Here is a 27,057-nt window from a genome sequence, read left to right as displayed (position 1 = left end):
ACAACGTATACAACTCGTTCATTATTACACACATACAGTCAGTGGTCACACCAATCGCACTACAATTTCCGATGAAGAGTCGCTAAAAATTTCCCATTTCACATAATCGTCGCTCTGAGGTGCCATATGGAATGGCTTTTCAACGTAAATGAGACCTCGTGAAACAGCCAATAAAAAGAATTCTCTTCGATCTCTCAACTGTTTTGGTAATAAATTGTAATTTTTAGAACTGCTTCGTATGGCAGCCTCTGCAATTTCCAAATCATTTTTCAATTCGTCTGGTAGTAACGGATAGGCCTGTCCATTCTTGAGAATGGTGGCTTTCATCAAAATTTTGTCACTAAGATATTCTTTTGGTAAGTGTTGAATGTCCAAAAAAGTTTCAGTCTCCATAATGACCTTCTCAACAACTTCTCTATCTTGCAAGAGTTTTTGATCAAGGAAACTAAAGTTCAAAAAGTTAGGAGAGAGACTTTTGAAATTCTTACTTTGTTCCATGGCATATATGACCATTTCTTTGTCACCTTTAAAGACATCACTCATGCCAATCAATCTTGGGTCGTGAGTAATGGCAATTTTGAATAACTCTCTGTCATTGTAAATGCATTCATCAAAGAGAAAAATATTGGCACCAAATCGTAATGCCTTTTCTGCCAATAGTTTGTTTCCCTTGACTTTTTTGTAAAATACTGGTAAAGTAGAAATGTCACATCCGCTCTCTAGAATAATGTTAAAAACTTCAGGATCTTCTTGAATTTGCGATGAAAATCTATTGTATTGCAAAGGAAATGATTTAAGAGTAGCCAATGCAAATTCTCGATTATTGTAAAGAAAATCAGGGGTTTTGTGAATTCTCTTGTCATTGATAACCCCCCATGCTAATCCTCTTGTTGTGGAGCTGTAACTCAGTATGAAGAGAATATCAACAACGGAAACAAAAGGGGCCAGAAACATGATTAGATCCCAATCCTTCTCCAAAAACAAATCATCAATGAAATATCCTATCCTGGGACATTGTGGAATTACTTTCTTAAGAAAATCTCGGTCTTTGGTTAGTGCTCCTGGAATTTTTGAAAAGAATAATTTCGAGACATTAAATGGATGATTCAAATGCTTCACTGCTGTCACACAAAGATTTCTTACTTGTTCAAGTTCTCCAGAATTTGTGTAAGTTTCTCCCAAAACGACGCTTGATAAATTTTCTCCCATAAGTGTGACAGCGTGTAAAGCGAGTTTCGAGTAGTATTTAAAAGATCTCCAGTTTTTGTTGGAATTCTCTGGGTTTTCTGGGGTCAGTTCAGAGTAGGCATTCGGGCAATAATTTAAAATTTTCATCAAATCTTCTTCTGTCCAAGTATATTTTTGAGCGGTTTCCTTGTTATACTTCACCAACATGTTCAATAATTTTGGATATTGTTTTATCACGTTACCCAAGAAGCGATAGTCCTCTTCGCCGAGTGGACTATTCTCAATCTTTCCATAACATGATGTTTGATAAACGGAATGAATCAGACTCTCTTTCTTGGAAAGTAATGCTGCCTTAATGATCTCCTTATCTCCTGCTAATTCTGGTACGAGTTTAACAGTCCCTTCAAACAATTTTTTATCTTGCCTGGGAATCCAATGTTTGGATCTAACAAATGGGCCGTCCTCCACATAGTAGCGTATAGCGAAGAGAATCACATGTCTATTATTTTGATAGAGGGAAGGAATGTTTGAATAGGGAAGTAAACCTAGTCTCAATAAAAAGTAAATCATCTTCTCGTGTTCACATGCAACATTCAATATTTCGTTAAGGTCATAGTGTGCCTTTCGATCTCTCCACATGAATTGACGCATTCTTGTATAATCGTCACTGGAATTGTCTTGTGCATATCTTAAATTAGGTATGATGGTATCCATTTCCTTCAGGCCATGTGGAAAGGTAGCACATTGATCTAAACTTTCCAAAATTTGATGTTTCTCACGATTGAAAGACTCCTTCTCGTATCCTTTTTGAGAAGTTGTAACGACACTTTTGAATGTTTGAATGGCTTTTTTCCAATTCATGAATTCATTTCTCAAAAAAGCGTAACGTATCGTTTTAAGTTCCTCGTCCGTCAGAGCAACTTCCTTCACATCGAAAATTTTCACTTGTTGCATCAACTCACACAAGCAAGCATCGACTTGTTTCTTCAAAGTTTCACTACTGTTCGCATCATCTTCAAATGCAAAAGCTTGAGCTCTCCATATATTATACTCCACTTGATTGATCCATTTACTCTTGTTCAAAAAGAATTGAATGGCAACACGCATGAGAGATGTATCGGTTGGCATGTCCGTTCTGAGTTTAATGACTCCTCGCGGAAACATTGCTGGACCCATTTGGATCATGGTCATCAATCGGAAAGCCTTGAAGGCCTCGTTTCTCGTCACTTGAAAGTAAAAGTGTTGATCGCACACGAGCACGGAGAGAAGGCTCTTCGGATCGAGAAAATTTAAAACATGTTGTTGAAGTTCTGGCAGTAAGAGAGATTGTATTGGAAAGTAGTGCATGAAAGAGTCAGCATGTGGTGGTTGAGACATTTTTTTGGTGTATTTCTACTTCTTTGTAATGAACTTGCAGAGTTCCATGTTCTTCCGACATGGATTCTCTCGCTTTTGATAATTGAGGTACATAAATAAAGGAGTTAAAATCAAAATATTTGAATGTTTTAACTATGTACAAGAATACACACACGACATATTGTCAAGACAATGAATGCATCTCACTCATCATCATTTTCTCTAATGTCTTGCTTTCCTTTTCCGCTCACAATATTGATAATCATTTTGGTCACGAGCGTAAACCAAAAGATGTGTAGCAACACAAGCACTACCAGCAGAGAAATTAAGGACCAAAAACTACTCACGCAATATTTGAGACAACAAGCTCCATAACTTGAAATTTCAAAATAGTCATGCACATTGCTCACATATCTAAAGATGTAATATCTTTGAGGATAATCCCAACTATTGAACGTGTAAAATAATGAATGAATAATGAGGTAGGGCAAATAGACCAATCTGAGTACAAAAAAGCTCAAAACAAATCCTACAAATACTGTTTCACAAGTTCTCTCAAATTTGAGATAATTTAAAGTCTTGGCGATATATAAAAATACATCCACGACATCATGCAACAGCAATACAAGAGTTCCAATTCGATGATAATACGAAATGACGCACCAAACAATCAACACAATCGTAACTATATGGTGAACGAGCATTTCGGCAAAGTCTTTCATTTTCTCATCGATGAACAGAACTGAAAAGAGAGCTTGCAAATAGAACGCTGCACCCAGTAACAAGTAGAGTCTAGCAAAGCTTGCAATTTCGTAACCTGTTTGCTCCTCCGGATATCCCAAAACCAAGTGTGACAAATCCCAAAACCAAGGAGCATCCATCAGAACGAAAATACCAAATAGAGCAGAAGCAGTATAGTACATTGAAAACCAAACATTTTCCATCACACGTTGTTGTATCTTTCTCATGCCAATTTCGGGCGATGAAGAAGCTTTCAAGCGTGAGAGAGAGCTCACACTCAAAAATTTGCACAGAAAATGCTTGAGATGACTCTTATTGAGAGCAAACCTTAGCAAAAACAACACAAGGGCAATCACAAGTACGAGGCATGAATCTTCGGAAGTCCAACCCACTCTTCTCCATGAGAGAGGAGCTCCTTCTTCACTTCCCATAATTAAGGGAAAGCTGTGTGGAGGTCCATGAGTGAGATTTTGATTATAGCGAGAGTATGAATAGCTATGGTTGTTGTTAGAGCCTTGTATTCCGAATATATGATCAATAATATGATAGAATAAGGTGTGATTAGAAGTTAGAGAGGAAGTTTCATGGGAAGAGTGTGGAGTTTTCATAATTGCCATCTTGTTAGATAAATATTCGGAAGACGAGAGGTTCAATAATTCATGCAAGCCTTGAGAGGCGGTCGGTGTGAGCATGAATTGATTATTGGCCGATGATTCCATGATGATAATGTCGAATGATAAAAATATTTTGGAAATGATGATGATGATTCGGTCCGTGTTATAAAGGATGTTAAAGGACGGTACTGGATGAGTTTGGAAGTGGATAAAGATGATTTGGTGCGTGCTGTATTCCCACCAACAATCGTTGAGATCCAATTTTGGCAAAGGTACAAACACAAGCTTATCTGATGAAAAAGATCAAAATTCAATTGAATTGGTATCAGATTATGGAATCAAAAAGTGTTGTTCCAAAAAGTGCCGATGGTGGAGGGGAAATACAACTCTGCAAGATTCGATATCGAAAAAGTTCTCGTGTGTTGTAGGGAGAGGCTTTTTGGAACACAAGGTTCTCACGAATCTTTTGCTTTTTTTCTTCTAATTGAAAAAAGAATATTCGGTGTGGTGGTCGATCACCGAATTTGTTCCGCTCGAAAATGTCAACCACTTATCTCATCAAACATTGCTTCTTCGCCGAAATTCAGGGAGAAGGTTGGGTGATCAATTACTGCAAAACAGTTCCAGAACAGGATGATCACCTTGAATGCATCTAAAATCTCAATATCTTATGAAAAATCAACTCTCAAAAATCGGTTCAAGGCAACAGTTGCCAACTCAATGACTTTACAAAAAATGCTTCTCTCGCGGTCTTCCGCTTCCAATCATCATCAGGCATTAAGGGCATTGCCTGGAAGAGAGAGAGAAGAACTCTCTTTGGAGCCGTCCCGAGTGAATGTTTCTCATGAGGAAACGTATGAAGAAGAGGAGGAGGACAAGGCCATCCACACCAACAAGAGTAGATCGTTTAAAACAACACATGCTTCGGGTTTGATGCAAGCGATGAAATCATCGTTTGCCTCCAATTTTGTTCCATTATTTCATCCTCCTCACCATCATCGTGAGGAGCAATTACAAGCTGAGAAATTCAACAACCACACAATCTCAGAAAACGGAAAGCTAAAAAGTCTACCTACGGCACCTCAAACAACCAATCTATCTTACAATGAGGAAAGAAGTAACACGCTTCATTCTTCTCAACGACTTCTGCCTCACAACAATACCAATAACAAAACGATAAGCCAAATAGAAGGATTTCGAGTACATAATAACAGTGTTAATCGTACAAACGAAGAGATGAATGAGGAGGATGTGCTTTCGGAAACCTTAGATGACTGCCCCGTCGATCCAAATAATACATCCCCAAGTATACAGAATCAAGATTCATCTTTCAATGTAAATAGTTCTCTCAACACCACCTTCTCCGAAATGTTTACACGCCTCTTGGGACGAGAGAAACGAAGACCACATTGTACCGCTCCTATTCGAACTGTCATTGTGGTTCCATATTTTCTTAAAGAGCAATATGAAAAACATGCAGAAAATGAGAAGATGGCAAAGTCACAAGTATCAACGGAGGAATGTGCACGAGATGTGAAAAGTCAAAAGTCCATGCCTTCACAGAAAAATCATCATGAAACTATTGACCATTTGGAGTCGAATGAAAATGTCACAAACGAAGTCTCCATAGAATATGAAGACATGGGGAGGAATCCGTCGCTCTCTCCATGCATTCGTTCAGTGACTATTTATAAAAAAGAATGGCTTGTCGGAGTGGAAGAAAATGTAAGAACGAGATTTGTGGGAGAGAGAGATCTCGAACGCTACCTTGACATTGAGGGAGCGAATTACAGGTTGCGTCGAAAAAAGTAAAGGAGGGTCAAGAGCTTTGGAAAAACAAAGGAATTTGGAAAAACAACAACCGAATGAAGAGGGAAAGCAACAACAGGATCTCCAAAGACCCACTAAAAGTAGAAGGGTGTTTCTTCCAGACTCTGTACAGATATCACGAATGCAACAACCGCCACCATATGGTGACTCGAATAGTTCTGAGATGGAACCAAAATCAAGCACATCAAGTTTACCAGACTCTTCAAATATTCACCAGATTAAATCTTCAAAACGAATGGAGGAAGAAAAATTAGGGGCAAGACAGAATTCAGATGCTGCCAATTCAACAACATCCAATTCTCTCACCATTTTAAGCCAAGAAAATATTTCCAATCATATCCATGTAATGAGATGGATTGAACGAGATCTTGGTATTAGCATGCCGTCCACTGTTCAATGTGAATCTGAGCTGAAAAATGGATTGAAGCTCGCAGAAATTGTCGCACGACTGGAGAGTGAGGAGCGAACGAAAGGCCTCAACAAGCAACCTCAAACCAAAGCTGCTCTGTATAATAACGTGGAAAGAGTGTTGTCTGTTCTGAGGGAAAATAAGGCCATTGAACTTCGTTATTTGTGGTCCGTGAAAGAAATTAATTCAGGAAATCCTGACGTCATATGGGGTCTTTTGACTGACATCTTTGAAGCATATAAGAGACGAACGTCCAAAGTCAAAACACGATCGAGAAAAAAGAAGTATAATGATGGATCTAAAGAGGAGGAAATGGTTGAAAAAATTGAGGAAATCAGTAAGAACGTCCACACAAATCAAGCAAGCAAGGAAATGAATGAGGAGCGACAACGTGAAAGGAATTCATCAATGGCAGACGACGTGACTGAAGCGGAAGAGTTTTCCATTGAAGATATTAATCGTTTGAAGCAAGAATTGTTGAATTCAGTTTTAAGTGATGAGCAGGAATGATGATCAATGACTCCACGCCTGTGAAATTTCACACAACCAATGTATCACAATAACAAAGCTTTATTAATGAAAAAAGTGGTAGTCGTAATGTACAAATTCATTCGAAACCTTACTTGGAATGTTGCTATTATGCTCATCTGTTCAGAGTGTAGAATCTTGAGTTGTTTTTTTGTCAGAGCATGGTCACTGTTGTTTGAATTGAACACTCAACATGTCTGTTCCCTTTCGCAAGCCTATTGTTGCTGCTTTTTTTGAAATGTCAAATCTACCAATCTCTTAAACTCGACAGGATCGCTGTACACAGCAGCTGCTTCACCATTCAATGGATCATCAATATTTGGATCACCCATCAAACTCTGAATCGAGAGCAGAACAGTTCTCACATTATACGTTGCTGACCACTTATCCTTCAGAATATCCAGACAAATATTTCCATACTGATCTACATTTGGATGATAAATGGGAGTGATGAATCTCACCACTGGAACCTTGAAAGGATAATCATTCGAGAAGCTGAGAGAAAGTTTATAAGTTTGTCCTTCATAGGGAGTTCCTTCGCTTCCCTTTAGAGTGCCTGTCCATTTGAACATGTTTCCTTCATCGGGAAAGGCACTAATTCCTGCAGTTTTGGACATCATGAGATTCATCAATTCGGATTGAAGTCGTTTCGTGGTCGAGGATTGAGAATTGGCTTGAGAAGAAGCGGCCGATTTGGACGCATTGTTTGATTTGGATGGGCTTGAAACAACGGATGGAGTGCTCATCGTGGAGATGGATATAAAGATTTGATATTATGCTTTCAAAACGAGGGAGAACAACGTTTCGTTTTTTTTATGAATTGTAAATTTTGAAATTTGCAACGGTTATTTTTTTAAAAGAAAATGTAACGGTTTTTCAACTGAAGTCATGTGTCGTGTCATGACATGGTCTGAGTTACACCAAGTGCGGTTTCGAATCTTGAGAGATACTCAAGGCCTTCAGCGCTGCGAAAGACCCAGATATTTTTTTGAGAAAGTTTATATATGAAATCACTTTATTCATGGCCAACGTTTCGTTGAATCATTTCCTCCTCATACAGCAGCAGCAAAGATGACTATTTTTTACAAATCAGTCCAATACACATAAATTGACACGCAATCTCACAAAAAAACAACAAAATGCTCCAACTCAAAGTGACCGTTGTCAAATGTTCCAATCTCCCCGCGATGGATTCCTTCTCCAAAAGTTGTGATTCCTATGTCAAACTTTGGGTCATTAACTACAACGATTCACACATGTATCCAAATACTGACACTTGGCATGAGCCTTCCGATCCTTCTCTCATCAAGAAAACCAAAGTGGTCAAGAAGAATTTGAATCCAGTCTTTGAAAATGAAAGTTTTGTATTCGATTATCCAAGTTTTGATTTGGCAGGAGATTCATCACCAGCAAATTTGGATCCAATGGATTCCTTGTTGATGGTCAAAGTGATGGATTATGATCGAGTTACGAGAGATGAAGGTGAGTTTGGAGTTTTGTTTCAAACATCCTTGTGTGTTATAAACGGATCATTGACTTGTTCCATGATGATGACGATGATACAATAATGATCACCACTAACAACAATTGAAATGTCATGGTTCTACACCGATTTTTCCTAAAAATGTACAATGTGTCATTATTCTTTGACCGTTGCTACACAATTTTCAAAACAAAATCGACACCAACATCTATGACTATTTGGAACTCACACAGAGATTGGATTTGTCATGTTGCAATTCTTTGGCATGAATCTCAAACTCGGTGAACGATTGCAGCAAACTTTCGAATTGGTCGGTGCCAAATCTGGAACGATCGAATTGGCTATCGAAGCCATCCAATCCAATTCTTCCATCTCTCAGAGTCAACAAGATTACATCTCACCTCCACCCTATCCACTTTCAACACCAATTACTGAATTATTTGGTCCAACTTTTCTCACTATTGGTCCTGTCATTGGAGTTGTGAAATCGACCACTGCTCGAGTATTGGTGGAGTGTTCAAAGGCAACAACCTTAAACGTGGAATGTATTGAAATTGAGCCAAGAAGTCACATTGGGATCAAAAAGGAGTATCTAGAAAAGATGGAATGCATCACACACTCTGAAAACACACTCGGAAAGTCCTACAAGGAATTAATGTGTAAGAGCCTGATGGGTCGACTCTTAAAGTCAACCACTGGAGGCTCTATTTCGAGTTCCGACTTTGTTAACAATAAGACGATTATTCTCAAAATGGTTCACGTTCCGAAAAGTAATTCTCCACATGTTTTCACATTGGATGGATTGAAACCTGATCATGTCTACATGATTCGCTTTACAAATATTTACAATAGAGATCACAGAATTGGAATTATCAAAACAATGGCTGATGACTCGTTGGTAGTCTCATCGATTCAAAAAAAGGGTGCTGTTCCACACTTTCTCAATGTTGCATGTTTGAGTTGTAATTTTATTGAACGTAGAAATCCTGAGAAGGATGTCTGGCAACGTTTTTTGGAAAAAGTCGATCAAATCGATATTCTACTTCATATGGGAGATCAAATCTATGCTGATTTTGGTCACAATGCATTCGATGAAGGCATGAAAATTTGTAAAGGACGAACACTTGTATCACCTCAAGAAGAAGAAGCCATTAAGGAAAATTTCAGAAAATATTATCGACTCAATTGGAATCATCCTGCTACTAGAAGATTCATTTCACAAGTGAGCAATTTAATGATTTTGGATGATCACGAAGTTCGTGACGATTGGGGATCGAACGACGTAGACAAACGAAGAGACACTCCAGAATATTACGTTGGATTATTGGCAAGACAAGTATATTGGGAGTATCAACGTGCATTGCGTGAGGATGTTGATGATGTCCGAGCAAGAATGACAAACAAACATGAAGCGTATTATCACATTATTGGAGATGTTGGAATTTTGGTGTTGGACTTGAGAGCGGCAAGAAGTTTTTTAGCAAGCAGTGCAGGAGAAAAGATTTTCTTGGGAGAGGATCAATGGAATGATTTAAATTCGTGGCTATTTGGAACTCAGGGTTCTCCTCTTGCAACTCCTCAAATCAAATCTCTCATTGTCGTTTGCTCCGTTCCATTAATTTTCCTTAATAAGAAATTAACAGAAGCGTTACCTAAAATGAGATCCGATTTGGATGATTTTAGAGATCATTGGATCTTTGGAAAACAATATCCAGAACAAATTGAATTGTTGGAAATGATTCGAAAATGGCTTTCTTCACATCCTAATAGAAATTGTGTGGTATTGGGAGGAGATGTTCACATTGGAGGGTCCACCACCATTAAAAAAGATGGAAAAGTGGTGTGTGAGCAGTTGACCAGCAGTGCTGTCTGTAACGTTGAAATGTCCTTCACAGAGAATGCAGCTCTTAAATTTATGATCAAAGTGAGTGACACCTTGAGAGATGGATGGACCTTTAAACATCATCATTGGACTAAGGATAATAATTATGGAATTATACATATTGCTACAACCGATAAGGATGAAAAACCAAGTATTAATGCTTATTTGAATACTTTTGAAAAGTCTTACATTTATCAATAGTGTGCGACATTTGTCGTCATTTCTGACGTAAAATTTATAATGCCTTGTGACTCACAATAAATTACTACAATATTACATGAGCTCTTCATTGAATATTTATGCTCATGATTAATGAGGCTTGCAACATTTCATAAATTCGTTCTTTTTCATCTTGGAGCTAATTTGGAACCCTTCCTCGATTTCCATAACAGGAAGATGGTTGATCCTTCCTTTCTTTTTAAGAATCAAAAAAAATATCAACAGAATCTAACACGTCATTGCTGTTGTCATTGCTGTTGTCGTTGCTGATTGTTAAATAACGACTCTCGGAATTTGCAGAGAAATGGCTTCACAAAATTTACAAAATTCGGACGCCATGAGTTTACTCCTCCGAAAACTCTCTCCGAAGGCTTTGAGCTTTTTAGGCTTGATGGGAAGTGAGGAAACTTCAAACATGAGTAATAATAATAATAACACCATTAACAACAATAGTAATAATAATGACAATTTAATGATCAAAACTCTTGCCATGTGTTATGGAAATGTGGATCAACTGATGGCCAACACTTTTCAGAAACTATTAGGAACTTCACAATCAGCAATGGCCAAATTTTCAAAATTCTTGCCATTCACTGACAAGTCTTCAAATACGGAAAAGATTATGCAAGATTGTATAATGCACCAGGATGCACTTTCTGTAGTGGTTATTGATGTGGATTATTGGCTCTATTATTCATCACTTTCAAAATATGTGTTAAATAGCAACGACAATAGCAGTATGGATAATCCTGCTCAATTTACAATTCCTTATCATGGAATGTTAGCCTTGGGAATTAAGTTTGGAAATTATATCATGAGATGGACTGAGTTTGGAATTGTTGACATGATTGACGTTTCTCAAATTGATCCCTCAATTTTAAGAGCATCTGTATTCTGCAGAAATGTGACACCACGATCTCAACCAACCATGTTAAAAGTGAATGCCTCAAATTTAAAGAAAATTGCTACTGTGATTGTGCAATATAATACTCAATATCAATATGATCTTTTTGACAAATCACCGATTCAATTCATTAGAGATGTGTGTACAGCGTTGGGTGTTTCTTTCAAGTTGGGAAATTGTTGTTTTTTACTAAAAGACATTGAAACACATTGGAAAAAGTATCATGGATATGAGAAGATTGGTCGGCTAGAAAATCCATATCTTGAAAAAGATCAACTCATTACCTCTGCTAGTCACATATATTATTTAGAAATGGTTACTAATTTATTACGTTACAATAATAGTTATTCATGCGATTTTCCATTTGAATGGGCAATTATGAAATCACTGGATAGAACATTCAAAGTTTGTTCAAGTGTTGCACTCATGGATCCAACTCTGAGAAATCATTATGTATCTAGAGATGACAACCCATTCATTTCATTAGAAAAGTCATTTGGAAAATCAGTGTCCAGCTATCAATTGGACAACAGTGACTACACCTCTTCAAATTTGTCAGCACCATCGCTACCTGACACGGATTATACGATTTGCGTTTTATCACTTGACGGAGGAGGTACACGGTAAGTGAGAAGAGTTGCATTGAGCATTTACCTTATTCATGTTCTTTTATGTAAAATCTTCATGTGTTTAAATATTGTTGTGATGTGAACTTGAAAGAGGAATTATTCTTGCCATAATTTTAGCAGAGTTAGAAAAGAGAACAGGTAGAAAGTTGAAAGACATGTTTCATTTGGTGTGTGGAACCTCAACCGGAGCACTTTGTGCTCGTTCTATTCAAGCGGTATGTTTTTGTTTTGGATCCACTATTTAATGTTTACCAACAATTTGCCAATCGTTTCTACACATAACTGTCCATTTTCACAATACTCCACCATATCCACAGGGATTTGACGCAGAGACTATTCTCTCACTTTATTTAGAATTTGCAACAAAAATCTTCAGCTCGAAACAACTTCTCAATGAAACTGTGACAAAACTCTACAAAGTAGTGAGCTCGGGCTTCTTTTATGAAGCCAGTAAATTGGAGTCATTAATTTTAAATCAAGTTGGACGAACATCAGATGGCAATGACATTCTCACCCTCAACGATTTACACACCGTCTCTCCAAAGGCCTTCTTTGTGAGTACTCTCATTCCCAAATCGAGTACTCACAACGAAAAAGATGACTTTAAAGAAGTGACTGAAGTCACTGTCAGTAAATCTTCAAGTCTTTCCAGTAATGGCCGTTCTATGAGCACCGATAGTCTCTACAGTGCTGTTGTAAATGAAGACAATACAGCACTCACAGAATCTTCAGAAACTCCATCCAGAGCCACCACAGACGAGGCCATTAGCTACATTTTTAGAACCTATCCTTGCCCTTTCCTAAAAGATTCTCATCCCACACGATACAAAGGAACATGGAATGGTAAAAACGTAACAGTTGCCAGTGCATTGAGAGCCAGTACAGCCGCACCTGTCTATTTCGAAAAAAAGAAAATTGGTTCCTGTCACTTTATCGATGGTGGAGTGAGCAATAACAATCCAACAGAGCTTGCAGTCAGTGAGATGAAAAAACTTTTTCCCAATCACAAGAATTTTTGTATTGTGAGTTTGGGAACTGGAAAAATCACGAAAACAAATTCCAATAAGGGTGGATGGTTTTCATTCTCGTCGTCCTCGAATAATAACAAGTCTGACAATACTGAGCTCATCTCGTCCAATGTGAACACCTTGTTGGATATTTTTGAATTAAGCATGTCGAGTGAAGCCATTCATAGAAGAGTGACTGATTTAATTTCAGAAACGACCGATAGAAATATTATGTATTTCAGATTGAATCCCACTCTTGATCAAGATATACCACTCGATTCAACAGCACCTGAAGCCTTTGAATTGATGACCAACAAGACAAGAGAATATGTGAGGAGTGAAGATGCATTTAACAATTTAGTGAAATTTATGAAATCCAAGCAGTAATAATTAATCCATGAGTTTATGATTGTAAATAATTATCATGTGGCAGGTGAAAACACATATTCAGTCATGAATTCAGTTCAATAATTCCCAATAATATTAAATATTTTTCATCAAGATGAGAATCTCTTTTGTAGAGAGCAACTTCCATGTTTCATTCCATGTTCTGTCATGGTCGTTTGGAACCTCCTCCACCTTCTTCCTCAATCATCTTGTCATTTTCATAGCCAACAGTTCCATCCTTCTCGCACATTTCTTCAGTCTTATTTTCGGGAGAAAAGAATTTCACAATTTCACAGCTGTCATAGACCTCTTGTTCTTTCACGAGTAAATTCAACATTTTAGAGAAGATTGTTTTACGTTGTTGAATGACTTCTTCAGGTCTCCAAGTAAGATCTCTTCGCACATTCACACATCAAGTCATACAAATTTCTAAAATCCGTGTACTTTTTGTAGAGTTTGTAAGTTATTTCATCATTAAGAACACTCAAAGTCACTTGTATGACATTAAACAAGAATGTTTGTTTTTGGAATTGTTTTGGTCAGGCACTGTCGAAATAATTTCACAATTTCGAATCAAGGAATTTTCATACTTAATGTTTCGCTCCATATCTGAAAGTATTTGTTGATTGTTGGCAAGTTTTTTCTTATTTCTGTATTCCAAAATCTTCCCAATGGCATTATCGACTACAATACCTGCCACGACAACTGACAACACCACTGGATTTCCTTTCAAAAACATGATGGTTGCACCACATGTATACAATGAAACGATGGTTCCTACTCGATTCACAAACTTTCCAAGTTCTCTGTGTTCGGTATCCCAAGTAGCTTCCAAAAATTCATCTCCGAAATCCCGCGGGAAAAAAGCAAACAAATACAAAAGTGACACCGGAATTCGAAAACATAAAAAATTCGTTCCAACCATGACATTTTGTTCCTGTTCTTGCAAACGCGTCTTCAAATATGGCACAACTATTTGAGTCATGTAAGAGCTATCAATAACTTTTTTCCACGATTTGCAAACGAGACGAAGTTTGAGAATTTCACGAACTTGTTCCAAGTCATGAGGTTCCACTTGTTGTTCAAGAGCCAATTCTGTTGTATCTTCTTTATCTTCTTCTGCATAATGATCAGATGAATATGGATCAGAACTCTCAATTGGAGAATTCTCAGATCCAAAGAGAAATGACAAGGTATGGTTGAGAATGAGTGGCTCACTCAAGAGATGTTCGAGGAAGGACTGGTTATGGAAGAGTCAATTTTAAACGAAAGAAACACGTGACAATGACCTGAGCGGTATGCATATTCACTCTCTCCCACACGTTCCATAAATTAAGCAATTCGAACAACACACCACCGTGAATTCTGAGTGGTATGCCTGTTGCTTTGTTGGAAGATGAGAGCTTCAACCACCTCATCATGGCTCACACTTCACTTGTGTTTGCGACACAAATATTCTTTTGTAATCACGAGCTCATCTCTGCCAAGATGTGTGTTTCAATCAATAAATAATAATAATAATAATAATTATTATCACTCTTCTAAAATAATAATTTTAATAATAATAATAAACAGAACTTTTCTTATTGATCCGTTGTTATCCGTATTCAATGGTGTTGTTTTTTGATTTGCCAATTCTCAAGACATCATTATCCGTTAATATAAAATTATTATTGTTTAAAAAAAATGTCTCACGGATCATCATCATCAAAGGAACACACAGGAAAGGCTTTCGCCAGAGATTTTCTCTTGGGAGGTCTTGCTGGAGCGATTGATAAAACAGTAACGGCACCCATTGAACGTGTAAAGTTATTGATTCAAACACAAGATGCCAATCCCATGATCCGTAGCGGACAAGTACCAAGATATACAGGTATCATTGATTGTTTCATCCGTGTTGCAAAGAATGAAGGATTGATCGCTTTCTGGAGAGGAAATGGTACTAACGTGATCAGATATTTCCCAACACAAGCCTTCAACTTTGCTTTCAAGGATTCGATAAAGAAGCTCTTCCCTGATTATTCGTCTAAGACCGACTTCTTTAAATTCTTCATGGTACAAATGGCAGCAGGTGGTTTGGCAGGTGCTGGTTCATTGTGTATTGTTTATCCATTGGATTATGCTCGTACTCGTCTTGCTTCCGATGTTGGTAATCACAGAGATTTCAAGGGATTGTGGGATTGTTTGGTCAAGACTGCCAGAGGACCAAGTGGATTCTTGGGTCTCTACAATGGTTTTGGTGTTTCCGTTGCTGGTATCATTCCATACAGAGGTGTCTATTTTGGTTTGTATGATACTTTGAGAGAGAAGAACCCATATCAAAGTGATCCAGGTATTATCGGAGTCATTACCAAGTTTGCTCTCGCACAAGCTGTCTCAATTGCTGCCGGATATGCCTCCTATCCTTTCGATACTGTTCGAAGACGTCTCATGATGCAATCTGAGAAGCCAAAAGACCAATGGATTTATAGAGGAACTGTTGATTGTTTCTCCAAGATTCTCAGAGAAGAAGGAACCAAGGCCATGTTCAAGGGTGCAGGTGCCAATGCTGTCAGAACTGTTGGATCTGCCCTAGTCTTGGTTTTGTATGACCAATTCCAATTGATGTTGCCTGTTTCTCACAAGTAAGGACATGATGTCATCTTTAATGACATCTTTTTTCGTGTGGATAATAGTAGCATCGGACTTGATACAACAACATCATGAAACAAATTCTCACAACAGTAACAACAACAGCAACAACAACTAGCACTACTATTGTTCATACGGCCATGTTTGGCTCTATTTATCCATCAGTTGATTCATACAATGCATTTTGACATTTATTTATACGTCTTATTTCACACACACTTTGGTCTTTTTGTGTTTCTTGGATTTGATACTCTTTTTGCCTCAAACAAATGATTTTCAAAGACTATTTGCTTGGGTCACTATTTAGTATTGAAATAAAATCATCAAAATTTTTATCCAACCCTCATCACCATAATTTTTGATTGTGCTTGCTTCTTCGTAATGTATTAAAACACAAATCGCCATGGAGGGTCCGGATAATATGACAAGTTTAAGGCGAGATGGCCGAGTGGTCTAAGGCGACACGTTCAGGTTTCGTGTGAGAACCGTGTTCCGAAAGGGCGTGGGTTCAAATCCCACTCTCGTCAAAATTTTGTTCCTCAAACTTTAATGATATCCACCACTATCTCTTTGTTGCAAACTAATGAGTCACACTCTTCTCTCTTCGTACGCATCCTTTTTGGTATTCACTGATTCCAATTATCTACTAACTCTATATTAATAACAATAAAATAATAAATAATTTTGATTTTCTGTAATTCATCAAATGCATCGAACGAAACACCTCGGCACAAAATAAATCTTGAAATGTGTAAATAAATCACAAAACCAATGTGTAGCCATTCTTGAAACATATAGTTTGATCCACTGAGTCCTCACATTTTGTTCTGACCATCTCTCTTCTTCAACTCCTCGAAAAGCATCAATAAATTTTAAATAATGCTCGTAATAGGCATTGTTGTAGACTGACAAGTGCACCACTTCAAACGGGCCCGTATGCATGGTGTCATGAGTTCCAAAATTTCCTTCTTCCCTCATTTCACCTAATGGCAAAACTCCTTGTTGAAGAGTGTACAATCGAATGTATTCGTATAATGTTTGGTATGGCATGTTCTTTCTGAAAGACTTGCCAGCTGCATCTGGAAGTCCAAGTTGTGAATAACCAACCAATAAATGATTGTCTTGCATGAATCTGAATGGGTCATATTGAAGTGGCTTGATAAATACAAGTTGTGGGTCCAATTTGATCAAGTACTTGTATTCTCTCAAAAGTGGCATTTTGTATAGATCATGCAAGTAAAATCGATTCTTAACCTTCTCCCATGTTTTTACATTAAATGATCCATCATTATGAATGGAGTGAAATTGAATGGTGAATAAGAGTGAATTGCTTGTAATGGTGTGAAAATCCATTCGAATTTGCTCCTTAAGAGTTTGTGGAATATTTCCATAATGAAAGATAATCATTGGATATGGATTTTCTCGTATGAGATGTTCTCTCCAATTTGACAAGATCTTTCTAAAATCAAATGGTTCTCCAACTTGGTCATCAACCACAAATGTTTTTCCATCAAATCCAACCAATGTCATGTATACACCTAGATTCTTCGAATGATCATGTGGAAATGATCGTGTCAAAGATGTCTCCACAAATTTTGGACAAGTGACTGAAATGTCCCACATGGGTTCAAAATAGACATGATCGCTACTACTGTAGTTTGAGATATCAAGAGATGTTGATGGAGAAAAAGAAGCAACTGTCTTGGGTCGAAATTGTTGAGGAAATTGCTTTTTCATTTGTATCATGTATTCTTGAATACGAAGAGATAAAGACGACGACGACATGATACTTTCATGACTGATGGAAGTTGATTCAACAATATCTTCGTGTACACTTTGAGAAGTTGGCAACATGGTGAATATTCCTTCCGAACTTAATTTTTCTCTTCTCTTTAATTGTTCTGCATATTCTTTGTGTTTATGTATGGCTCTTGGATATTCGGAGGCATAGGGGAAGACGGTTTTTGATGCAACATGAGGTCGGATGATGCTTTGAAAATTTACTTCCTGATGCAAGGAGTCTTTTAATTGTCTCATCATTGAATTGGTGGTTGAGGATGGATGTGAACATTGTGACGACTTGGATAATTCCAAAATTTTAGATAAATATTGGGCGCTAAAGGATGAATGAAGATAATAGAGAACCAGTGTGTTGATGATTGTGATGATGATTGCTGTTGGTAGGGTGAGCTTCATTTTTTGACATTTTTTTTCACTTAAATGTCAGACAATCCATTATTGGATGCCAGTCATTGATTCTTGTGTGTTATTTGTTGTTTGATCTCTCAGCATTTCACCAATGGATTATTTAAACCCTTAGGGAGTCAATTTCACTTGATTGGAACAAGCTTTTCATGGTCCAAATATTTTCGTACAAATGTTAAACAAGTCAAGATAATTATTGACTCCATCTTAATCATCTGTCAAGCTATCGTCCATACACACTTATGCAAATTCTCTAATGTCTCTCCATGTGACATTTCAATGACCTCTCACTAAATGCATGTCAAATTACACCGTGGAACAAAAAAAACCTTATGATAAGTACTAAGGTCACAGAACCAATGCGTGGCCAATCTTGGAACATACATTTTGATCCATTGCGATTTAAAATTTTGTTCACTCCATCGATAAACTCCTGTACCTTCCCAAATATCCACACTCTCAATGAAATGATAATAATTTGGATTATCATAGACAGATATTCTTGCCACTTCAAAAGGTCCTGCATGTATTGTGTCTGCTTGGCCCCACTTGCCGGCAGTTCTCATTTCCTCTAATGGTAGAATTCCCTGTCGTAAAAAATAGGACCAAATTCTTTCATGTAAATGACCGGACCAAAAACCACTTGCATGATCTGGCATTCCCAAACATGAGTAACCCACTTGTAAATTATTTTCTTCCATGAATTTGAAAATGTCATATTTGAGAGGTTCCATCAATCGAAAATCATCATCAAACCTCATATAATATTCAAAATCTTTCAGCGATGGATGAGCAAAAAGATCATGAATATAGAATTTGTTCATTCCCCAAAAGTGACGGTAATTAACATCTGAATTTTTCCATTGTTTCCCATCTGCTTTTCTTTTCAAAAATGTATGTGTGGAAATTTCAACAAAAGTCACTTGCATGTTCAATGTGGTCAACTCTTTTTCTACAAATTGTTTCACTGGTTCCAATAATTTTCCATAATGAAAAATGATGAAAGGATGAGGAAAGTGTTTGAAAACATTTTCTTTCCAATTAATGATGGCTCCATATAAATCAATTCTAATACCACGGTCAAATTCACCTTCTCGATGTACTTTGTTTTTTGAAAAATCTGTCATGACAATATATACTCCTAATTGTTTCTGTTTTCCAGTCAATGGATTTTTGGGTAAATATGTTTCATAGTCTTTGTTATTGCTTGGACATTTGGCAACAATGTTCCAATTTGGTTCATAATACACGTGATCTGTGAATTCAGTTAAAGTGTTGAGACCCCAATGAGCTCTGTAATCGGCAATAAATTCTCGAATACGAGGGCTCCACTTTTTGTTTTCTTCGTATTGTTTGGGTGTCAGTTTCCATCTGCCAGATGTCATGCTATTCCAACCATTCTTTCGTTCTAATTGAAGGCGAAATTCTTCATACATGTTGATCGGTAATGGACCATTTTGTGGATTTGTTTCATATTTGTATGATATTTGAGCAGAGTTATCTTGATTCGAGAGATGTGAAGTGGATGATGGTTGTTTAAATGATTCCACATCTTGTTTCCTCGAAAGTTGCATCATGATTGGAGAGATTTGTTCTTCCGTCCCATGTTGGTTGCGATAAAGGGGTCCATTTGGAAATTTCCATGCATTTAGTACACGTGTGAGAGATTGTATTTCATGTGAAGTGTTTTCAGTCACACATTCATGTGAAGTGTTTTCAGTCACACATTCATGCTGATTCATCATAGTACTACTTGTATTTAATTTTGTATCATCATCGATGGAATTTCTCGAACTTTCCTTTCGTATTATACTATTAGGATGATGAAGCAATGAAAAACGGAATTGCCAATAGAATGCAAATACAAGAATAACAACAACATTGATGGATAATAAGAGAATTGGTAAAGTCCATCTGGTTGTTCTTCTTCTTGCATCGTTGCGGTCATCATCATCACGAGGATAGAAACCAAAATCAAATGGTCGTAGACCTAATCGTTTCGGAAACATTAATTGCATGGATTTAAACGATCGTGTTTATACAATCAAGAGAGAATGTCGTCGTCGTCGTCGTCGTCGTTGTCGTTGATGATGATGAGAGTCTAAGAAGAAGACAAAGGACCGTCACAACATGATTTTTTGGATAAAATTTACTTTTTACAATTTGAAAAGTGTCTTCTTGAAGAAGAGAGGAGAGACTAAAATGGTGAATGAATCGAAAAAACCAAGTCGTTTCAGGAGCTACTCGTACGAGATTGGATCCAATAGACTGACTTGTACCTTGCCAAATGAATGGATGGTTGAGTGTGTGTCAGGGGTTTTACATGGCGAGTAGTAGTCTTTTGGGTATTGAACGCAATCGGTACATCTATATTTGCTTAAGGGTTGACCTCGATCGTCATTCTCATCAAACAAAACACTCATCACAGCTCTTCTTGAATCCTTGCCAGGGCCGTATTGCCATAAAGATGGCTCGCCACAAAGACAAACCATCGCTGTTGGCATCGCTCGAGCGATTGATGATCCTCCTACTGCTCATCCTTCTCTTTGCATGCATTTGTGTCAAGAAGGCAGTAAAAGTCGTGGAGGGTCAACCATTGGGTGTTCCTCTTGCATCATCATCTCACTCCCTCTTCACTGTCTCAATCCAATGCCCACAAGGAAAGTCCATATATTATAAATTTAAAAACACACTCGTGATGGGTCATCAAGGATTGATACAATCCCAAAGAGGTCGCATGGACAACGTTGAAACACAATTGATTGGTAGTATGATCTTGACATGTCCTTCTCGTGAAACGATGCGGAGAGGTTTAGAGATCTCTGGAATGGAAGCTTCTCATCAATCAGTGGTAATGGTCACCTTTGAGAGAGCTCAATTTCTTCAATATCAAGGAGGCAAGAAGAAATATCGCCGATTGATTTCAAGACATGACTTGACAAGCAAGATGATTGCTCATCCCATGTTGTTTGTCATGTCTCCAAGTGGGCATATTCACAGTTTGGTTTTTAAACAATCTGAAAGTCGTGAATTGAGGTCCATCAAGAAAGGTCTTTTGAGAATGCTCACCACAGAGGCTGTCAAATCCTCGAGAGGTCAAACCGATGGTTTTGGTGGAAAGTATTATCAACGCTATGAAAAATCACATTCTTCCAAATTCTTGACCATTCTTCAGAAATATTCAAAGAAGGATTTCATTCGAATTCCATTATCTAAACGAAGAATGCAATATGAAGGCATGCATGTCGTGAATGTGTCCAAGGACAAACATGTGGTACAGTCTGCTTAATTAATCATCAAGATTCATTTCACAAATCAAAAAAAAGATCATCCTGCTTTTCGACATTACGAAAAGATTTCAAAACTTCCGAACGATTCCAATCACATGTCCTCTGAGAGTGCTCAAATGGCTGTTCCAACCAAAGATATTGAAAGCGTATCAGTGGGACGTATTTCACTTCAAAAGATTGTGCAGTCTGCAAAACCAGATCAAGATATATCAGCCATTGTTCTTGAATTGGAAAAGAAAGGAAGAGGAGCAAATTTAGGTTCCGAGTTCACCTTTGAGAATACGTTTGGACTGCACAAAGATGATTTACATCACTTTTTGAAAACGCAAAAGAAACATTTTTTACACAAATTCTTCTTGAGATTGCTGCATGCATTTAAAGAAAATTCAAACATTTCTAAAGAGTCCAACATGGTTTTGGCAGCCATCATCAAACACAGTCGTCTTCATCCAATCAAAGCTAAAAAAATTTTTTTCAAGAGCTCCGAGGAGAACTTTACAAATTGAAACAAGTCAACAAGAAGGACAAATTCATCTCATAGAAATATTGTGAATTAGTACAAAATGTATTGGCCAGCATAAGAAGTGCCAGAGTTCAAAACGAACTTGTGAAATGGTCAACCATGCATCCATACTTGGCTCAAAATTACATTTATGCCTCCATTGTGATTGCATTTCCAACTGAATATTCCTACAAGTTGTTACATACCCTCCAATCGAAAGGACTTACTCCATTTACAACTAAGATTGGCAAGAAAATATTCAAAGAAGAGAATGAAAAGGTGAAAAGAGCTGCATTTCTCACTTATTCGCATCTTTCATCGCGCCTCAGAGATGTTCGATTGTCTGAGAAAATTGTGAAGGATATTCTTCAGAGAATTACATCAAATAAAAAACGAGATGTGGAAGAGTTGACAACTTGTATCCATGCGTTGAATTATGCAGGAAAGGCAGTATCTATTGGTATTCTTTATACCTATTTCGCAAATAACAAAATTCCAGATTTCATTAAGGTCATGCTTGTTGATAATTTAAAGAAGAGATTGCATGATGATCCATTGATTGATCAGCTTGTGAGAGACATTGCCACAAGTAATGACACTTCTTCAATTGTGAAAGCAAGATTTATTCATGCTCAAACTGAGAGAGAAAAAACAATAAGAAGTGCGTCACATGTCAAATTTTTCTCAAAAGTTCATGAAAGAGCCACTTGTGAAGAAACCAAGAATGCGATTTGAAGATATTTTTACACAGTTGGCACTCAAGAGTCAGGAGATGCACTTTTGAAAGCTCTGAAATTAGAGACACCACCATCTTCTTCTTCCTCCTCCTCAATAACAACAAACAAGAGGTTCCACTCCAAATTGGCTGAGGAGAATAATGATGATGAGATTTTGGATGTTCAATGAGCAAGAGTATGTACAAACGTTAGGACAATTACGTTTCTTTAGAAAAGTGTTTCATCGAATCAAAAAGGCTGTTGGAAAATTTCGTTCGATTGGTCACAAACATTTCATCATTCCATTCGAAGACACATCTTTGTGGTTGGTAAAAGGGTTCTAAGAATTATTGGAAGAAGAATATTTAAATCGATAGGAAGATTTATTAGAAGAGCCAAACATTGGAGATCTCGTCACAAATCCTCAAGAAAAAAGAAGTGTGGCTTTAAATGCTTTTTTGTCAATCTTGGAAAGGGAATCAAACGAGGTATTGTCAAGTTAGGACGCTCCTTTAAAAAAACAGCAAAAAAAGTCTTTCGAGTGGTGAAAGTTTTTGTAAAATTTGCAAAACAAATGATTGACAGCACCAAAGAAATGGTAGAAACTGCTAAAAAAATCCAAATTGCATTTTCAAAACCTACTGATTTTAAACGAGAACGTGTCTGTGTGAATGTGAATGTCAAGCATGAAAAGATTTGTACCGTAGATCCTTCCATGTTGAATTTTATTAGAAAACAAGGAGCACTCGACAAGAGTAAGGGATTTCTTTATGAAAGACACAATCAACCTGTTCATGACCTTCTTACAATCTCTTCCAAAAACAAGCAGCAGAACCCAACATTCCAATTCAAGTCTTTGCTGGCCCAGTTCCATTGAATTTTGCCTTTTATGCAACTGTCGGTGTGGATATTAGTTATGAATTATGTGCGAATAGAATTTCAGCATCTGTCTCTCTAGAACCTTTTGTAGCAATCAGTTTGGGAGGTAGAGCTGGAATTGGAGTTGCAGCGTTGAGTGCTGGCGTCTTTATGGAGGCAACCATTACTTACAAATTTATTCCTCGAATTGCTGTTGAAAATTGTAATGTTTGTATCATGTTGTTGCATGGAATGGAACCCATTGAGTTTAAAGGTGGAATTTTTGTTGCATTGCCACAACAGACAGTGAATTGCACTTCCAAGTATTAAGATCAACGCAAGCACGTTCCGTCACAAGTTGGCTCAAATATGTATTCCAATTGGAGGAAATTCAAGTGGAAGACCCATTGTACAAGTGTTGCCTTCGTTCTCTTCTCGTAGAAGCTTCAGGAATGTTTCATTACCAAGAGATCGTCAAATTGAATTCCATCGTCCGAAGGATCCAAAACCACCTAAACGCAACAATCAACAAGGTCATCATGAATTCAAGAGGCCTTTAGCTCCTAAAGGTTATCGTCTACCATTTTCTCAAGTTGCTAAAATATGGAAACGACTTCCTGTCATTCCCACATTCAAGCTAAAGAGAATTGCAAGAAAGGACGGTTATAAAAACTGGGCCAAGAAAATTACCATTTACAGAAATCAATTTGGACCTGGAGCATAAAAAATCAAATCTCCTACCTTCAAAAAACCAAATAAGGAATCATTAGCTCCTCCTGTTCTAGTTCCACAGCAACAGGTTTGGTCCACTCGATTTTTAAAGAGACACGTTCCTGTAAAGGTCATTCAAAAATTGGGATTTGAGAAATTGAGACATCTTCCAAAAGAGTATTTTAACGGAAAATTCACAAACAATTGCCATTCCAAATGAATTTTCCACTGAACCAAAGAAGCCTCAGAAAAGAGTGACAACAACGATCAACGAACAAGAAGTGGTGGACACTCCCGAGCACTCGAAATTCTGCAGTATTTTTCACTGACTTTACAAGTAAATGAGTTGGTGTTTGAAAACTGATAATTTTAAAGTTAGTCGAAAAGTCAGCGGATTTTTGAATTTAATCCCTACTAAGTTTACTCTACTCTGTTCCAAATCTGCAGTTCACTTAAATCGATATCTGATTTTATTTAAATAAGCATTGAAATATTTCATCGAATTCAGTAAGAAAAATTTATTGATGAAGTGAAATCAGTTTCTGAATAAGGGACTGATTTGAAGTAAAGTCAGTACCTAAATTAGACTCTGAGTTGAATTGAAATCAGTATCCAAATCTGACTCTGGGTTGAATAAAAATCAGTTGAAAAATAAGACTCTGGGTTGAATTAAAATCAGTCTCCAAATCATACTATGGTATTGAAATTAGTCTACGGATAAGACACTCATTGGAATGAAAATCTCCAATATCGTATTTCATAGTAATCCATGGAAGGCTTGAATAATCCACTTCTAATTCAGTGTAATTATAATTTCTCGCTATCAATCATCGTATCATCTTTTCAAATAAGCTGATCATCAATGATTCAATGCTTACCTTGACGATGACCATGACACCTTGTGTTCAATTGGGTCAAGTAATACCAACTTTCCTTGATTCATGAATTGTTCTGAATGTAGTGAAGGGTAGGAATGTTCGATTGTAACAATTAATGAGTTTGGTTGAGTCTTTGAAAAAATTTTCATACTCAACACAAACTTGGTATTGTTTAAATCAAGAACAAGTCATTCCTATGAACTTGTTTAAATTTACCACAAACTTGGAAACATGGTATGGCGTTTTTTGGCATTTCATCCAATATTTTGACTTGATTCGAGTCTAAACTTTTAACGTGATACAAGCCATCCTTTTTACTGGTCACGAGACCATGACCAAATTCTTGAGCATGAAAATAATCACCCTTTTCAAATTGAAAATGAAAAGTTCTTACTCGTTTCATGGAAATGACTTGATGTAATCAACATTTTCAGAAAAAAAAAACTCAAGTTCTTTTCTCTTACCACTTTACAACACATGTCTCAACAATCAAATAAACAAGGCTCTTCTTCTCACGAGAAGAAACGGTTGAAATCATCTTCAGTTGACCTTATTAAACGTAAGAAGAAGAAACATACCCCAAAGGAAGTGGAAGTCCTTAAAGCTGAACACTATAATTCTGTAAAGCAAGTTCTTCAGCTATTGAAATCCAAGAACAGTCAAACTGAGGCTTCCACTTCAGTAACCAAGAATCAAAAGAAAAGGTCATCAAAGAAGAAGACTGATTTGCCTGATGTCACTGTTCCGCACATCAGACTCATTCTGGAGAATGTCAGTGCTCGGTTGAAGGACGAAACATTGCAAGATGAGTCCGGTCAATTACCACCTCCATTGGAAATCAAAAAGGCTTTAAAAACAAAGCAACAATTGATTGACTGTCTCACTAATTACCCACAATATGAGACCATCATGACGGTGTTGCAACAGATCCTAAATAACCTCCAGCTGAAAGTGTTTATTGAGAATCATGTTCTTTCTACCACTGAAAAAGTGACATGTAATCCTTCTCACGTTCGTTCGATTTGTTTAGGAAGTAGAAAAGAGTCCCAGCTCATTCATGTTGCCAATGCCACCACCAATCCGGCGTTGAATGCACAAAAGTCAGACTGCTTAATTGTTACCATTACAAAAGTCTTACCAGAAGCCATGAAACTGGTCACATCTCTTCCCGACGAGTTTCATGTAAACTCGTTGCATGAATGGAGTATGGAGTGTATGGTGTGGGATAAGAGTGAACCATTAATCACATCTCAAAACTTTTTCAATGCAAACACCAACCAATTAGTATTACCTTCTGTTGAAAATGATTTGTTCAAGCAGAATAATTCTGCAGCCTGCTATATGGATGTGTTGAATTCTTCTACTGTGATTCAAAAGGATCCCTTGTCCATGATCTTTGCCTCTCAAAAAGATATGGTCGTGCCTGCATTCTCCACTCAAAAAGATCTGTCTGAAGTGGTATTGCCTCAATCCATGCAATCTCAACCACCAATGCAATGCAATTTCAACCGTCAGTACAACCGTCAGTGCAATCTCAAGCCTTGGCTTCTTCATCATTTCAGAAAGACCCGACCAACACCACAATACTCTCTTCTCAAACTGATGTTTTGACTCCAGTCTTCTCCTCTTCAGTGGGCTCACATTCCACCATTCCAACGATCCATGAATTTGAAGAATTGAAAAAGAAGTATGAAAGAATTGTCGACATTAATCATGATCTCCAATTCAATATGAAAAGGATTCAACGAGAATTGGAACAAGAGCTTCCTTCATATACCAGCACACGGAAATCAAGGAAACCACTCGCCAGTGGAGCAACATTTTCAATACTCACAAATAATGGCCGAACTTGATTGCTTTGTAATAAAATAAATAAACAAAAACATTTTCTCCCTTAAAATTCATCTTGATTTTTCGGAATCAGTATGAAAATGTGGAATTTACTGATTTTGCGACTGGTTTTTTTCTGACTGAATTCGAATGCAAGTTTGCTCACTAATTTCATTAAAAATACGAAATTTCGAGTGCTCGGGCTGGTAAAGAAATTGTACTTTCCAATTAACCTGTTGTGAAAATTTACAAGTTTAAC

The 27,057-nt window shown here is 37.3% G+C and overlaps 15 protein-coding genes across 15 annotated transcripts; 9 read left to right on the top strand and 6 right to left on the bottom strand.

Moving 5' to 3' along the window:
• Positions 1-45: 45 nt before the first annotated feature.
• Positions 46-2,565, bottom strand: FDP41_007355 (uncharacterized protein; the record flags this gene model as incomplete). Its single annotated transcript, XM_044711091.1, has 1 exon — positions 46-2,565. One exon carries the CDS (start codon positions 2,563-2,565, stop codon positions 46-48), a length of 2,520 nt encoding a protein of 839 aa, XP_044568891.1.
• Positions 2,566-2,747: 182 nt separating this feature from the next.
• FDP41_007354 (uncharacterized protein) lies at positions 2,748-4,004 on the bottom strand (the record flags this gene model as incomplete). Its single annotated transcript, XM_044711090.1, has 1 exon — positions 2,748-4,004. One exon carries the CDS (start codon positions 4,002-4,004, stop codon positions 2,748-2,750), a length of 1,257 nt encoding a protein of 418 aa, XP_044568890.1.
• Positions 4,005-4,634: 630 nt separating this feature from the next.
• Positions 4,635-5,711, top strand: FDP41_007353 (uncharacterized protein; the record flags this gene model as incomplete). Its single annotated transcript, XM_044711089.1, has 1 exon — positions 4,635-5,711. One exon carries the CDS (start codon positions 4,635-4,637, stop codon positions 5,709-5,711), a length of 1,077 nt encoding a protein of 358 aa, XP_044568889.1.
• Positions 5,712-5,850: 139 nt separating this feature from the next.
• FDP41_007352 (uncharacterized protein) lies at positions 5,851-6,648 on the top strand (the record flags this gene model as incomplete). The annotated part of the gene is made up of 1 exon (XM_044711088.1): positions 5,851-6,648. The coding sequence occupies one exon, from the start codon at positions 5,851-5,853 to the stop codon at positions 6,646-6,648; it is 798 nt and encodes a 265-aa protein (XP_044568888.1).
• Positions 6,649-6,881: 233 nt separating this feature from the next.
• On the bottom strand, positions 6,882-7,412 carry FDP41_007351 (uncharacterized protein; the record flags this gene model as incomplete). The annotated part of the gene is made up of 1 exon (XM_044711087.1): positions 6,882-7,412. The coding sequence occupies one exon, from the start codon at positions 7,410-7,412 to the stop codon at positions 6,882-6,884; it is 531 nt and encodes a 176-aa protein (XP_044568887.1).
• A 393-nt stretch (positions 7,413-7,805) lies between these two features.
• Positions 7,806-10,232, top strand: FDP41_007350 (uncharacterized protein; the record flags this gene model as incomplete). Its single annotated transcript, XM_044711086.1, has 2 exons — positions 7,806-8,148; positions 8,383-10,232. The coding sequence occupies 2 exons, from the start codon at positions 7,806-7,808 to the stop codon at positions 10,230-10,232; spliced, it is 2,193 nt and encodes a 730-aa protein (XP_044568886.1).
• A 355-nt stretch (positions 10,233-10,587) lies between these two features.
• Positions 10,588-13,177, top strand: FDP41_007349 (uncharacterized protein; the record flags this gene model as incomplete). Its single annotated transcript, XM_044711084.1, has 3 exons — positions 10,588-11,777; positions 11,875-11,998; positions 12,101-13,177. The coding sequence occupies 3 exons, from the start codon at positions 10,588-10,590 to the stop codon at positions 13,175-13,177; spliced, it is 2,391 nt and encodes a 796-aa protein (XP_044568885.1).
• Positions 13,178-13,343: 166 nt separating this feature from the next.
• Positions 13,344-14,598, bottom strand: FDP41_007348 (uncharacterized protein; the record flags this gene model as incomplete). The annotated part of the gene is made up of 3 exons (XM_044711083.1): positions 13,344-13,570; positions 13,688-14,417; positions 14,467-14,598. 3 exons carry the CDS (start codon positions 14,596-14,598, stop codon positions 13,344-13,346), a joined length of 1,089 nt encoding a protein of 362 aa, XP_044568884.1.
• Positions 14,599-14,863: 265 nt separating this feature from the next.
• FDP41_007347 (uncharacterized protein) lies at positions 14,864-15,805 on the top strand (the record flags this gene model as incomplete). Its single annotated transcript, XM_044711082.1, has 1 exon — positions 14,864-15,805. One exon carries the CDS (start codon positions 14,864-14,866, stop codon positions 15,803-15,805), a length of 942 nt encoding a protein of 313 aa, XP_044568883.1.
• Positions 15,806-16,510: 705 nt separating this feature from the next.
• FDP41_007346 (uncharacterized protein) lies at positions 16,511-18,004 on the bottom strand (the record flags this gene model as incomplete). Its single annotated transcript, XM_044711081.1, has 1 exon — positions 16,511-18,004. One exon carries the CDS (start codon positions 18,002-18,004, stop codon positions 16,511-16,513), a length of 1,494 nt encoding a protein of 497 aa, XP_044568882.1.
• Positions 18,005-18,303: 299 nt separating this feature from the next.
• Positions 18,304-20,031, bottom strand: FDP41_007345 (uncharacterized protein; the record flags this gene model as incomplete). Its single annotated transcript, XM_044711080.1, has 1 exon — positions 18,304-20,031. The coding sequence occupies one exon, from the start codon at positions 20,029-20,031 to the stop codon at positions 18,304-18,306; it is 1,728 nt and encodes a 575-aa protein (XP_044568881.1).
• Positions 20,032-20,711: 680 nt separating this feature from the next.
• Positions 20,712-21,302, top strand: FDP41_007344 (uncharacterized protein; the record flags this gene model as incomplete). The annotated part of the gene is made up of 1 exon (XM_044711079.1): positions 20,712-21,302. The coding sequence occupies one exon, from the start codon at positions 20,712-20,714 to the stop codon at positions 21,300-21,302; it is 591 nt and encodes a 196-aa protein (XP_044568880.1).
• Positions 21,303-21,398: 96 nt separating this feature from the next.
• FDP41_007343 (uncharacterized protein) lies at positions 21,399-22,540 on the top strand (the record flags this gene model as incomplete). Its single annotated transcript, XM_044711078.1, has 2 exons — positions 21,399-21,744; positions 21,861-22,540. The coding sequence occupies 2 exons, from the start codon at positions 21,399-21,401 to the stop codon at positions 22,538-22,540; spliced, it is 1,026 nt and encodes a 341-aa protein (XP_044568879.1).
• A 555-nt stretch (positions 22,541-23,095) lies between these two features.
• On the top strand, positions 23,096-24,103 carry FDP41_007342 (uncharacterized protein; the record flags this gene model as incomplete). The annotated part of the gene is made up of 3 exons (XM_044711077.1): positions 23,096-23,276; positions 23,351-23,607; positions 23,711-24,103. The coding sequence occupies 3 exons, from the start codon at positions 23,096-23,098 to the stop codon at positions 24,101-24,103; spliced, it is 831 nt and encodes a 276-aa protein (XP_044568878.1).
• Positions 24,104-25,445: 1,342 nt separating this feature from the next.
• On the top strand, positions 25,446-26,821 carry FDP41_007341 (uncharacterized protein; the record flags this gene model as incomplete). Its single annotated transcript, XM_044711076.1, has 2 exons — positions 25,446-26,478; positions 26,535-26,821. 2 exons carry the CDS (start codon positions 25,446-25,448, stop codon positions 26,819-26,821), a joined length of 1,320 nt encoding a protein of 439 aa, XP_044568877.1.
• Positions 26,822-27,057: the final 236 nt, after the last annotated feature.

The sequence above is a fragment of the Naegleria fowleri genome, assembly GCF_008403515.1.
Source record: "Naegleria fowleri strain ATCC 30894 chromosome Unknown tig3, whole genome shotgun sequence".
Lineage (NCBI taxonomy): Eukaryota > Heterolobosea > Eutetramitea > Acrasida > Naegleriidae > Naegleria > Naegleria fowleri.
This window is presented reverse-complemented; position numbering and strand designations above follow the sequence as displayed.